The sequence below is a fragment of the Halichoerus grypus genome, chromosome 1 (genome assembly GCF_964656455.1).
Source record: "Halichoerus grypus chromosome 1, mHalGry1.hap1.1, whole genome shotgun sequence".
NCBI classification, from domain to species: domain Eukaryota; kingdom Metazoa; phylum Chordata; class Mammalia; order Carnivora; family Phocidae; genus Halichoerus; species Halichoerus grypus.
The window spans coordinates 111,029,115-111,043,455 of NC_135712.1; the positions used below are offsets into that span (position 1 = coordinate 111,029,115).

General features: G+C 36.4%; 1 protein-coding gene across 7 annotated transcripts in view; it reads right to left on the minus strand.

Annotated features, from left to right (window-relative positions):
• Positions 1-2,917: 2,917 nt before the first annotated feature.
• Positions 2,918-14,341, minus strand: part of RNF13 (ring finger protein 13) — a 219,542-nt gene continuing 208,118 nt past the window's right edge. For all 7 annotated transcript variants that reach the window (XM_078070449.1, XM_078070446.1, XM_078070451.1 and 4 more), the window contains 2 exons: positions 4,609-4,689; positions 2,918-4,325 (listed from right to left, as the gene is read on the minus strand). In XM_078070449.1, the coding sequence (XP_077926575.1) occupies positions 3,961-4,325; positions 4,609-4,689 (446 nt within the window). In that variant the 3' untranslated portion in view covers positions 2,918-3,960. The remainder of the gene's footprint in view (positions 4,326-4,608; positions 4,690-14,341) is intronic.

Below are 14,341 nucleotides of genomic sequence, written 5' to 3' on the forward strand. Positions count from 1 at the left end.
TTCCATATCCTGTAGTATTTATTATAAATAAAATGAGTGCCTGGGAATTTCTTTTTAATGGGCTTTTTCTGTTTTTTAAAAAGGCTTTTAAAAGTCATTTTGGGCTCATCTTTGGGCTTGCGAGAGGAAAACTGGAAAACAGTGGAACTGACTTACCCACTAGAAATTATTTTCTCTTGTAGCTGGTCTCTAGCTGTGAAATCTAGTGAGCAGTAAGGAGCCCAGTACCAAGAAGGGTTTCTGCATTGTAGATTCTTCGGTGTTGAACTATCGTGTGACTTTAGATTTGGAAGCTGTATTGACATGCTGAAGTCAACCAGCTGGGACTCTCACATAAGAGAAGATGTTCGTTAGGCAGCATGTAAGAAAAGTGGGATATTCCTGGAGTTTCTCTGGAGTGACCTATTAGCTCTGACTATGTAAGAGTCAAGTTTAATTCCAGAAGTCATAAGGTCTCTGGGATATATTCAATAGTTCAGGAAGTGTTAGTTTAATACTCTTTATGAACTGTGAAGCAGAAGCTTGGAGCAGGAGTGCTCAAAAGTTGGTGGGTCTAAGCAGAACTGGGGAGCTGGTTGTAATGCAGATTCTGGGCTCTGGATTTTCACCCTAGAAGATGGGATTCCATAAGCTCCTTCAGAAGTCCCTTTAAAAATAATCAGCAGGTCAGTCTGATTCACTTTAAGTGGTCTATATGCTACCCTTTGAGAAACAGTGGTTTAGGGAATGGGAATCTCCACCTTATTAAAATATACTGTGCATAACAAATTTTTTTGACAGTGTTGTCAGGCATTAGTTCTGAATTAGTATAGACAGGGATGTAAAAGTATGGAAGATAAGGAATTTGGGGCTACTTTGGTAGTTGGACATACCTTCGAAATTGAAAAAAAACTTCCAACTTCCTGACCTGTTAAGAACCCAGTTACGAATAAAAGGTTGGTCAAATGAAAATTTGGTGGTTGAGTTGTGATGATTTGAGATTTTACAGTAATAATATACATTCACACTTCAGCTGTAAAGAACTGTTAGGGTAACTGATTAGAAAGCAGTGACCGAATTTGTGAAGCCTTTAAGGAACCTCTAAGTGAAAAGTGTGTGTTTGGGAGTGTGGACGGGGGAGTAGAAGATGGTAGAGGGCAACTATAACACTAGTATTTAATGAAATAATGAAACTAGCTATTGGCCCCCTATCCACAAAAAACACTTAATGAAAATATATGTAGGTAACTGTTTTATACTTAGTTCTAGCAATTTAACCTAAGGAAATGGGGCTAAACACATTTGCATACCAGAATGTGATCATACCACATAAAATACCTAAACTTGGAACACTACAAGATTCAACTTTGAGGATTATGGGTTGAATGAATTACTGTATGTCCAGAGAATAAATAGTCGTTGAATAACATGAGAAAATGCTCACCAGTAAATGTTAAATAATGAGGTAATGAACAGATGTTGCATACAGTATAAATACATAGTGTATAATATATACATGTATTTTACATAGGTATTTCTGAAGGCAAAATACCAAGATAAATTCATCTCTGGGGTAAGTTTCCATGTGACTACTTTCATATCAGAAAGGTTTTAAATTAGGAAAGTATTTTTTAATGGAAATTAGATTTTAATTTTATTTAATGTCCTATTTAAAAAGCTGTATAGTTATACCATGAAGAAATTATAAAAGATTTCAACTGAATATTAGTGTTTATATATATATATATATGTTGGGATTCTTTTTTTTTTTTTACACAACTAAAAGTAACAGTTTGGAGTTTAAAAAAGGGGGGGCAATTTTGCCTCAGAAAAACTCCTAATACTTAAATTTAAAGGAACCCAAGACCTCGATCTGATTTATATATTGAGGACTGAGGAGATACAACATTTAGTACATGTTATAGTGACCTTTAACTTTGCCCTTTAAAAAAAAAGGGTTTACAGGTGCCTGGGTGGCTCAGTCGGTTAAGCGGCTGCCTTTGGCTCGGGTCATGATCCCAGGGTCCTGGGATCGAGTCCTGCATCGGGCTCCCTGCTCTGCGGGGAGCCTGCTTCTCCCTCTCCCTCTGCCTACTTGTGTTCTCTATCTCTCTGTCAAATAAATAAAATCTTTAAAAAAAAAAAAAGGGTTTAGGTATGATGTGTTTAATTATTTACCTTAATTATAAAAGCTATTACTGTGTATTTATGTGGCAGGTACTGAGTGTTCTGTCTTCATACCCTACCTTAGGTTAAATGAAATTGTACAAATGACCACCCAGGTTTGCAAAGGTTAGGGCTGTGTAAGTACATCCAATTCCAGAGTCTGCTTCACTACCATAGTAAACTGATGACCTGTTTCTCAGGCCTGTGTGTGATTTTTATAAGGAGGTTGGGGGAGGGGACAACCTGGTAACAGACAGTGGATACTGAATTCAACCTTTTATTTTCCTAAGTATAAATACCTTTTTTTGATGGATTATAAAATTTTTTTTCAGAAAGTAAAATTTCCTCAATAGTGTTACATTTCTTTTAAAAATAAATTTTTCTCTTTTTACAACAGAAGACTCTATACATCATGTACTTAACTATTCTCTTAATATGCTCTTGTTGACTAAAAATTCCCAGTCAATATAGCACTGTCTGGATATTAACTTTATTCTTTCAAGGCTGTATAGAAGTCTTCTGTAAGGATGTACCATAATTACACCAGGGTATCACAATGTATATTATTGTTGGGATTTTGGCTGTGGTTTTAACTTTTGGGGCATTACCTAATTGGTTGTGAGCAGTAGTTACCTTGTATAAAATTCTAAGGTGGTGGTTTTACATGACCTACATTACCTTAACTATTATACCTTTATAGCACATATACCTATATGTGCACATAAATGAGGCTAATCTGGGTAATTGTACAGCAGAACAAATATTTTGCCAGTTCTTAAAGTGGAAAACGTGTTTATTAACATTCAAACTCCCTTCATACAAGGCCATATAAAAACTCTTAGCATTTTGATTATACATAAGTCTATATTTTCTACATAGTTACAATGATGTATAATATAATTTAACTCTTCATAATACATCGTTTAAATACATCATTAGTTCTGTTAAACATAAGCAATTATTTTCAAATCCAATACTTGAACAATTTCTTCTGTACATAGTTTAGCAGGGCTAATTAGCATAAGATGCTCTTTGTTAAGAGGTATATGATCTGAGTATTAACAGTTGCTGAAGTTTGGTATTTTTATACAGCATTTTCTTTTTGCTTTGATCATAACACAAAACCCTTAAGGATACTGAAATTCAGTAAGTTAAGTCCAGAGACATGTTACTTTAGCTGATGAATCAAATTCATACATAACACTATATAGTATTTAAAACTTTGAGGGAAAAAAAAAAACCCTATGAAATCTGCACTAGTACAGACCATTCCTATCAGGATAAGACTACTTGGGAATAGAAAGGAAAAAGACAGCTCTGAGTTTCTTTGTGGTGCTGATAGAAGGAAAAATGCTAAATTGTCACCTCTCATGAGTAATGGCAATTTAGGGGACAAATATATTCCAACTCAACAACTCTAGGTAAACTTTATGCAAATGGGAGTTGGCTTAGCTCATGCTAGGTGGCCACAGCACTGACCTTGTGTGTAAAACACGAAACATTTGCATACTGTGATCTTGGTCTTAATTGCAAGCTATACTGAGGAATTTTAAAAAATATTTTGGCTATATTTCATTCCAAAAGAAGAGCTGATTTGATGCTTGAGTTACAGCACCAGCCTATTACTAGTTATCAGGGAAATGAAGTACACTCCTGCAGATAAATGCCAGATCAAAAACACCTGTTTCAGTAATCTAAACTGTAGAATACTAAAAAATAAGTTATCTCTACAGGAATCTCTGAAGGGAGCAAAAAAATCAAATTATATACCTAAATAAACATTTGTTAGGAAATAACCCAATCACCCTCTGAAGGTCAAACAGTATTTGCTATGTTGTAATCCCGTTCACCATTAGGCTGCAGTTGGACTACAACACTATGTGCATTAATTTCGTTTTCTGCATCACTACTGTCGGTATCTTCATTGTCGTCATCTTCATAGTCTGAAGATTCTGTCATGTTCTGATGTGAGCGGGATTCCGACAAAGCCCCAAATGACTGGGTGCTGACAGAAGCCAAAGGTCTAAGTAAAGGGGTATGTTCTGACACTTCATTTTCTTCTTGACTACTGTCTGTGTCAGAGTCTGAATCGCCTTGAGAAGGAACAACTTTCTGCTTGCAGACGGGACAGGTTTTTTTGGTTTTAGTTAGCCAGGGGTCTACACACTTGCAGTGGTAAGCTGTTGAAGCAAAATACACATCTTTTAGATAATATACTGTGGTTGAGAACATTACATTTTTAGTTTCTTACCATGTTTTTTATTCATGTTCTTCTAATCTATATGTATCATGTAGGGACAAAAAAATTTGTAAATTTTTACAAATATACCTCCATCCTTTAATGACACCACTAATTACTACAAGACCTGGCTCATAGTATGCTAATAACTATTTTGTCTCCTCTAATATTGAGCCTACATATGAATTATACATAAATTCAAAGCAGTGTGTAATTATTCATACCATGGGAACAAGGAAGGATTCTGAGCTTGTCTCCGTCTTCATATTCATCCAAACAAATGGCACATACATCATACTCATCTCCTGTGACAGACAGTAGTAAATAAAATTAATTAAAAGATGTAGAGAAGTATCTTTAATCTTCCAACTCTTCAAGTTAGGTCTTCCTCAGTCGATTATTTTAAATGTCTTTTGATTGATCTATCTGTAAATGATACCTTTTTCTTGTTTTCTGTCAGATGAGGGAGCTGCTTTAAGTTCAGAAACCTGAAGTTTTAATTTAAATAATATTTTACCTCAAATAAATTAAAAATGGATGTCAAATTTGTTTATTTATCTTGATTAACTTTGCAGAAGTTTTTTATTAATCACTGCAGTGGTGTTTTTTTTTTTTAAGATTTTATTTATTTATTTGACAGAGAGCGAGAGCAGGAACACAAGCAGGGGGAGAGGGAGAAGCAGGCTTCCTGCTGAGCAGGGAGCCCGATGCGGGGCTCGATCCCAGGACCCTGGGATCATGACCTGAGCCGAAGGCAGACGCTTAACGACTGAGCCACCCAGGTACCCCTGCAGTAATGTTTTATATGACTATTCAAATGCTAGTTTTGAAATATTTTATACCAAAGACAACAAAATTTCACTGTTTAGATTTCTTAAAGTCTTGGTAATTTTTAAAGTAAAAACGGAAACATTAGAACATACTCAAATGTTTTTTTTAATGTTAGTGGAGAAACATTTGGAATGAGACTTACTAGGCTTCAAATCTCCATTTCAACATTTACTAGCTCTGTGGTGCTTAGCAAGTTACTTAGCCTTTGCCATCCAGTTCTTGTATCTGTAAGAAGATTCTGTCTACCTCACAGGTTTGTGACTGAGCAACGGGCCAAGCATATAAGATGGTCACTAAGTGGTGTTTATTAATACTGCCTTTTTAATTTGTTGTTGAACTTACCACCTTTATAAATCATGAAGGTTTAGTCATAGCTCTTTTTGGAATTCAAGTGTAGTTAATTTTAAAGGAAGTGGCAGTCTTAGAGCAGCTTAAGTTGAGGCAGTAATGGCAGTGACCACTGTGACTGCTTTCAATTCAGTGTTTTCCAATAAATATATATTAGGTAAAAACTTAAAAATCTCAGGGAACAAAGGACAATTCATTGCCTATCCCACACACAGGTTAACAACCTTGGAAGACGGGTCAGAAATAAAGCCATTGTCTGGCTAGTCTGGATGAACATGACCCATAAAGGAGGGAATCCTAGTTCTATCCAAACAATCCCTTTAATATCCTTTAGTCATTTAAAATAGCACATTCAGGAGGAGTCCTGAAAAGAAAGCTTTCATGAAAATTACTATTTTTTGTTCAGTGTTTTGAATTTGGTTATTATAGTATTGAGTATCAAATACATTCTATAACAAATACAAGCTGCTATGTTAGAACCTGTGTGTGGAGTTTGGTGAGACTGATCATATGTATCTAAAACTATTCAAGACTAAAGGACTCCCAATATATCTAATTATCTGTAATTATACAGTTGATCCACTTACATTGACTTTGAGGACAGTTTTAATAAGCAATTCAGTCGTCACTGATTTCTCCTACAAATCAAACTTTTAAATTTTAGGACTTTGTGAAAATGCCCATTAAACACAGATACAGAAACCAACAGAGGAGGTAATCTGGTGGATAAAGGCCCCAGTTGTCTTCAAAGGGACAGTTCTGAGGCACATAGTTCCTCAGAGGAGCTCAGTACCAGCTGTCCACAGTAACCAGCTCAGTAAGATACACTTCATTTTTCATTCTCCCCCTCTCTCCCCACTCCCTCACTCTGTTTCCTGAGATTATTTCCCAAAGAAATCACCTGCATCTCCGTCCTTGGTATTGTTCTCGGAAATTCAAACTAAGACAAGTTTTAAGCATTGGATTTTTAGTAATAATTTTATACTGCTTTCCTGTTGGAATCTGTTAGATCTTCAGCAAAGAGTAGTATGATATTCTACTTGTATTTTACTACCAAATGTGAGTCCTCAGATACATCATTTTGAAAAATAAAGAACAAGGGCAAAACGTGCATAACACATTGCATAAAATCTAAAGGAAATTCAGTTACCGAGAAAAGTGTCATTGGAAACATCTATTACAGAAGCTAAATTGCAGAATTAAAAATACCAGAGGTTAAATTCTAACAGTATTAAGTATATTTATAAAGCCGTCATTGTATCTGAAAAAATTATTTGTGCCAAACCTGTTGATTTTGTATTAACTGTACTGACATTTATTTGACCATCTCACTGACATTACAAAATAAGGAGTAATTTCCTATAGCCATTTTTAGCCAGTACCTCTTATAAATGATTTTTAAAATGTAATTTGTGTTAATTCAGTGTGTTATGTAGATGGCACCAATGATTTAAAATTTAAAGTGAAATACCTCATGATTTATTTCCTTATAAAATGCTACACGTTTTTCGGGGGATCCAGAGCTGTGCCCCCCAAGGCTCTAAGCATCGTTTTATTAAGGTAGGAAGGTTATCCTGCATTATCCAGGTGGGCCCCGTGTACTTAAAAGTACAAGAGGGAGGCAGAAAAGTTCAGAGTCAGAGGGGGATGTGACTATGGTTACTGGTCAGGGAGATACAGTGTAACTGGCTTTGAAGATGGAGGGGAAGCTAAGTCACAAGCCAAAGACTATGGTGGCCTCTAGAAGCTGGAAAAGGCAAGGAAATGGATTCTTCCTAGAGCCTCCAGAAAAGAACACAGCCCTGTTGACATCTTGATTTTAGCCCAGTGAGACCTGTGTCAGACTTCTAGCCTACAGAACCGTAAGATAAGTGTTTTAAGCCACTAAGTTTGTAGTAATTTGTTACCAGAGCAATAGGAAATTAATACAGGTAGTATTGGGGTTAGTCCTAAACGTATGGACTTGATGCTTCAGAGTCCCTGATCTTTCTTTATGGGTCAAGTTTCAAAGGTACAGTTTGTGATCGTGGACTAGACTGGAACTTAGTGCTCTGTAGAGAATTACTCCCACCCACCCCCACCCCACCCCCGGGCTTTGGACTTCTGATGAAATGGTAAAGCACGTGTTAGAATGCCAGGGGTTTCATCCTGACCATTTTATTTATTAGCTGTGTAACCTAGTGCAGGACACATCTCCATGTTTTAGTATTCTCATTAACATATCTGTATTTTAGGATTGTGGATTAAAAGAAGTAACACAAGTAGAATACACAGTGTTTGGTGCAAATTGCCACCTGACAAAACTGGCTGGAAACGAATACTGACTTACGACATGGTGCACTGAAGGTTGGGGGAGGAGGCTGCTCCCTAATATCCCCATGTGCTTCTGTCACATCAGATGAACTGTATGCTTACAGTCAGTGGCAGTAGTCACTGAATCTGTTTGTATTACATAGGTAATTATGTAATTTAATTAAATATTCAGCAGTCCTTGAACTGTGAGTGTAAAAGACTGGTTTTATTTGACAGCTAGGTTGACTGTATTAAGAAAGAAAAGCTAGTTGCAACCCCAACCCCTCTCCAGCCAAAATGAGATTAAATGAAGTATAGCTGAGAAATCTAAGAGAGTGGACAAATTTATGTACCAATAAAAAGCAAGAATGAAAGCAGAATCCAATTTTTGTCCCATTTAAAAATGCCTAAAACTAAAAATGGTAGGAAATGCATCACATACCATGACAACTTGGAAATCCAGTCAGTAGATTCATACTCAAGACCATGGCCCAACATCAAATAACTATTGAGCGCTTAAAGGTAAATTCAAGGCATTTATTTTTATGGTTTACAACTTCAGCAGATTTTTAAAAATAATCTATCTGTGCATTGGTTCTGGTAGCATAAAAGGGTTTATAAATGGTAATAAACATTTGTTTTGTTACTGTCAGCACCATGCTAGAAAGTTTTGCTTAGTATAAACCAGTGGTTCTTAATTGGGAAAGATTTTGCCTCCCAGGGACATCTGGTGATACCTGGAGACAGTTTTGGTTTCCACAACTGGGAGATGGTGCTGTTGGCATCTAGTAGGCCAGGGATGCTGCTAAACATCCTACAATGCTCTAGACAGCCCCTCAAAGAATTACCCCATCTAAAATGCCAACAGTGCAGAAGTTGAGAAACCCTGATATAAAACCTGTCCAGGCTTTGTCAAGCAGTGACTTTGGATAGGTGTTAAGTTACAGGAGGGGTGAGATTCAGGTCTGTTACTTGCAACAGCATGGAAACGCTTCTGTCTAGAATGCTTCTGGCATGGTCATTTGAATAATATTTTAGAAAAATTTCATGAATGCACTTTTAAAAGTCCCATCAATCTGGGAATGTTATATGAGTGGACAGAACTTTGATTTTTCCTCTCTAAACCTGTTCTTCCTTAGTTTCTCTCCTAAATCCTGGGTACAGCAAAGGCACAGAATAGGAATCACACAGACCTAAGGCCATCACTGCAGTGGCACGAATAGCTGAAGTGGCACGAACAGCTGATTGGGCCTGGGCTTGCCTTTAATGTCGCTTCCCTTAGGGCCTACATTCAGTCTTTCACCAAGTCCTGTAAACTTTATCTGTAAAACATATCCAGAATCTGTCCCCTTCTCATTTCTTCAATTACCCTGGTCTGATAGCCTGGATTACTATAAGAGCCTCTAGTCTACATTCTGTTCTTGCCTCATGTAGTTCTTCTCCCTAACGGCCAGGGAGATTTTTTCTTTTTTTTAACACACCATATCAGTCTCATTTAGATGGTTCCGTATCTCACTTAGAATCACCTGAGCTTCTGAACCATGACTTTCGTAAAACTACATATCTGACCCTCCTCCCATCTTCTCTCACACTAGTCTCACCCCCCCTTCACACGTTTCAACTACAATGGCCTTTCAGTCTTGAACAAACTAACGCAAAAGTTAAGTGGTGGAGACCTGACCTGCATTTAGCCATGTTATAATAAAAACATTTGGATGTAACATTAGGTATAGAAAGAGGAATCACCATTTCTAGAGATGACTAAAAAAAATGAACTAATTTGAGAGAATCCAGCCATAGCGCATACAAATTGATGCAGAACTTAATTGTTCAATTTAATAACAAGATAGTCAAGGGCTTAAAGTCAACTAGAATAGGTTTCCTCAAAGTAAACGATACAAGAGTGAACATACAGGGCTAACTAAACACAGGTTTCATGAGAGAGAATAACAAAAACATTTTTAAAGAATTTACCCAGGGAAGATGTAGCATTGGATTCATGAACTTCAAAGCAAAAATTACTGTTCTTGTAGAGAAAATACCTTGCCACTTATTCCCTACTTCACCAGTCAAGAAAACAATGGCAGCTCTTTCTAGCAAATAAACTAATTTTATCTTCTCTTCTCCCCTCCTCCATACCAGTTTCCAAGAATTCTGAACAAAAGACAACAGGGATAGAATATTTTTAAAGCCGGATTTGCTTGAGAATTCTTTGATTATTTTTAACTCCTGGGCAAAGGAATATTTACTTTTAAGGTTACATTAAAGGTAGTTAAATGTAGTTATAAAAATTAAGCATATCTCCGTTGATAAAAGTAAAGAAAGAAACTACAAAAAGTTTTGCTCCACTGGGGCACCTGGGTGGCTCAGATGGTTGGGTGTCTGCCTTCGGCTCAGGTCATGATCCCAGGGTACTGGGATCGAGCCCCACATCGGGCTCCTGGCTCAGCGGGGAGCCTGCTTCTCCCTCTCCCTCTGTCTCTCCCCCTGCTCATGCTCTCTCTCTATCTCTGTATATCTGTGTCTCAAATGAATAAATAAAATCTTTAAAAAAAAAAAAAAAAAAAGTTTTGCTCCACTTTTACATCTACTTTAAATGTGCTGTTGCTTTTTTCCAATCTCTGAAGTCGTATCTTCTGCTTTTTAGACCTATCTTGAAAAATCTCAACGATTAAGCTATAAAATAAATAAAAGTACCTGGTAATTTAAATTTCAAATATGAAACCCAGCCCCCCCCAGCCCCCATTTATAACTCCGGGCTCTGGCTCCTTCGCATACTGCAGGGGAGACGGCTCCCACAGAGACTGCCTTAAATGCTTAAGGAATGTGAAGTGAAAACAGGATTTTTCATCTGCTAAGAAACATGGTGTGTAGTAACCAGTCTTTATGATTACAGACTTGGAGAAATACATTAACCGAATGACTCAGGAAACTTCAATCAAAGAGCTATTTTTGAGGGCCATAATGAGTAATGAAGAGCTCTAAAAGGAAGTTGGCTGCTTCAGAAGCAAGAAAACAACTAAAAATGCTATTATTTTATATGTGCTAGAAATTACTAAGTCAGTATTTAAACCACTTAAGTATTAATCAGCACAAACACTTCTGAAAGAGCTGCCAAGTGAAGATCAATACAATAGGAAGATTTAAGGTGCTCGTGTCCCCAGAGCACTGTAAACCGTGTGAGTGTTGACCTGTTTTCTGCTGGTTTCTGTGGGTCTGACTATAGACTAGGCCAATGGAAAACTTCCAAATGCCGAATTCTTTTTGTTTGTTGGCAAGAATTTCCAAAATACTGTAACTTGCCCTAAAATTAATGTTTCTACTACATTCTAAAGCCTATGAGAGTTCTCTTAAGACTTTCATGGTTTGGTGCTGTGACTCACTGGAATGGTGAGTACCCACAGAAGTGTTCTACATGTCTTCAATCATCTAATAGTGTTTACAACCATGAGAAAATTGCAACAATTGGGATTTTTTTTCTAACATATGTGCATACGTTGTCAAAACCATTAGCATACACTAGAATATGCATAACAAATAGGCCTCTTTTTTTTTCCTTTAGATGTCAAATCTCATGATAACCAAAACATTTTAAAATAAAACAACTAACTCAAACTTAGGGTTATTGGAAAGAAACTTCAAGTATAATATTTATAAAATTACATATTTTTTAGCTGCTTCACGATTTTGGCGATCTTATCTTTTTTCATCTATAAAAGAAATGTTTAATGACTATTTTACTGACACTAATATTTTATTTATGATTTTTATGTAAGGTTTTTTTAAATTTTTGTATAATAATTGCTGCCATTTGTTAAGGTGTTCCAACAAATGTGCATATTTGCACAAGTCACACAGCCAATAAATGGGGATCCAGAATTCCAACCTAGGTCTGTCCGACTCCAGAGCCCATCCATGGTCTTTTAACCATTATGCCTGTATTGTCTTCTAGCACATCTATTTAGAATTTCACATTTAAATAATCCCCTTTAATTCACAATGTAGAAAGGATAAGAGGTTAAGAAATGCTCAAACTGCCACTTATTAGAAATTAAAATGTTTCCAGTTCATAAACCAGAGCATTTATTTCCGTCAGATTGCCACAAATGGAGAAGGAACAAAGATGGTTTATTTTGCTCTCCCATGGTTTCTTATTTTTACAAACCCTTCTCAGATGCTAAAAAATAGCAACATTCTAGAAGTTTAATTAAAGGTCAGATCTTTCTTATGTATTCTGATGATGAAATGATAGTGCATGCACAATAAGGAAACAAATGACTCCACTGAAGGAAAGAGCAATATATTGGCAACTTTGTTTTTGGAAATGTGTTCATGAATTAGTTCACTAATTGAGAATAAGAATAAAAAGTGATTGCCTTAGAGGCCATAAATAAATCCATATAACAAGCTTAAAATCCGAATCCAAGCATTGGCCAAATTCCACTTTGAGTGATTTTCTTTTTAAACCTAAGGTTTCCCTGTGTTAGTCTTTATTGGTTCTAACCTGATCGCATTATGCAGGTAAAAGACAGTTACACCTGAGATCTTTCTGGATAGAGGAGCAAGTGGATTAAAAGATGTCATTATCCTGAAGTTAAAAAAGCAAAGTTAAAGGGATTTTATAATGACAAATACTGTGCCAGACCTCATGTACTTAAAATACTTTGGTACTTTAACTACTTTAAAGTAGTTAACTACTTTGACTACTAAAAAGCTTTTGTTATTCTTTTTTCATTATTTCTTTTCAGGCCACTAGGAAATCAGGATGTTACAACACCCTTCCAGAGCCAACTTCAACAAATCCAAATTTATATATGTCCTTAAATACTTGTGTGTTCTAATCCAGTAATTATTTCCCCCCCCCATATAAAAGAAATAAAAAAACTTGAGCAGCCTCAGGTACCCTTGGGGTATAAAGTGTAAGAAGCACTGGGCCTACATTATTTTTGCATGTAGCAGAATTAGCTCTAGATACTTCTGCCTGTTGACTAGATTGGGCTAGTATTTAATTACAACTCTCAATGCAGCAAAAGTGACTGTAAAAAAAATCATACATAAAATTTCCTTCTAAATGCATGTAACTGATAAGAAAACACTAAGATCCCAATAGAAATGTGAGCAAAGGACAAGACGAGTTACAAAGGCAGAAATATAAATAGGTAATTTACCTTGTTAAGGTAGAATATGATAAAATGAGTATTCTCATTATTTCAGTAGACCTGAAACTTTAGGAAATTTTATCTCAAATACATTCTTTCTTTTTGACATAGTAAATTGAGAAGGGTAAGTGCAGGTGGGGGGAGGGAGAGGACAAGAAAAGAGGAATGGGAAGGATTAAAGCCCGGAGGCACTTTATTTTGAAATGGTAGTGACTGAAGAGTAGTATTTACAAGTATAGTGTTTGAAGTGAAGAATTTGCATTGCAGCCCTGACACTTATGTTCACCCAGTTATGCACTCTCAGGTAATCTACTTAATCTTTCTGAGTCTCATTTTCTTTATCTATAAATGGTCACGATAGTACTTTTCTTAATTGTGCTGCTCTGAGAACTAAATGAGATCATGCATGCAAAGTACATGGTTTGCCTTTTTTTTTCCTTATATAATAGGTGTGATACATGCTCACAAGATCTAAAATGGAAAATTATCAGATTTTTATTTGGTATAATGCCCATCCCAATCCAGTTTAATCCCAGTTAACTCATTTGGTATAAATTACACTGACTTCTTCAGTTAGAAGTTAGTGGACTGAAGGCATGGTTCTCTGTAGTAATCACAGCTACAGGCAAATGATAAAGGTCAACAGTACTAAGATACAAACCAACCCTCTCAATCTCCTTCAGTCCACCTCAGAGCTAAATGCAGACCTTGGGATCTCTATTTCTGAACATGAAATAATAAGATACTTCACCACCTTTAGGTAACTCAGGAATGCACTGATTTCTCAGAAGCCATAGTCACAACAGTAACTCCTACCCAACTTGGAACATCATTATATTACTGCTTTGTGGCCATATGTAAAGTGTTTCTTTCGAGAAACTGAGAAACAGTCCCTTTTCTGATTTTCTTCTTGAGAGTAAAATCAGACCAGTTTTCCCTTGAATTGTTGAACACAGAACAAATATCAACTAGCACTGGCTACAGATTCTTAGCCTTATGGAGAGATGAACTATGTCTTTTACTCACCACCATATCCCTAGTGTTTGCTATAGTGGCTGGTATAGAGTGGGCTCCCAATAAATACATGCTGAATAACAGATACCACAAAGCCTTTGTTCATTCAAGGAAGCATCTACCTCTCACCCTGGAACATACCACATGGACTCTCCCTGCTTCACTGTCAAGCCCTAGTCTATTCTCCATTCACCAGCATGAGGGATCCTTTTCCACAGTAATTTGAGCATGTCATTCTTTCTTTTTTTTTTTTTTTAAAGATTTTATTTATTTGACAGAGAGAGACACAGCGAGAGAGGGAACACAAGCAGGG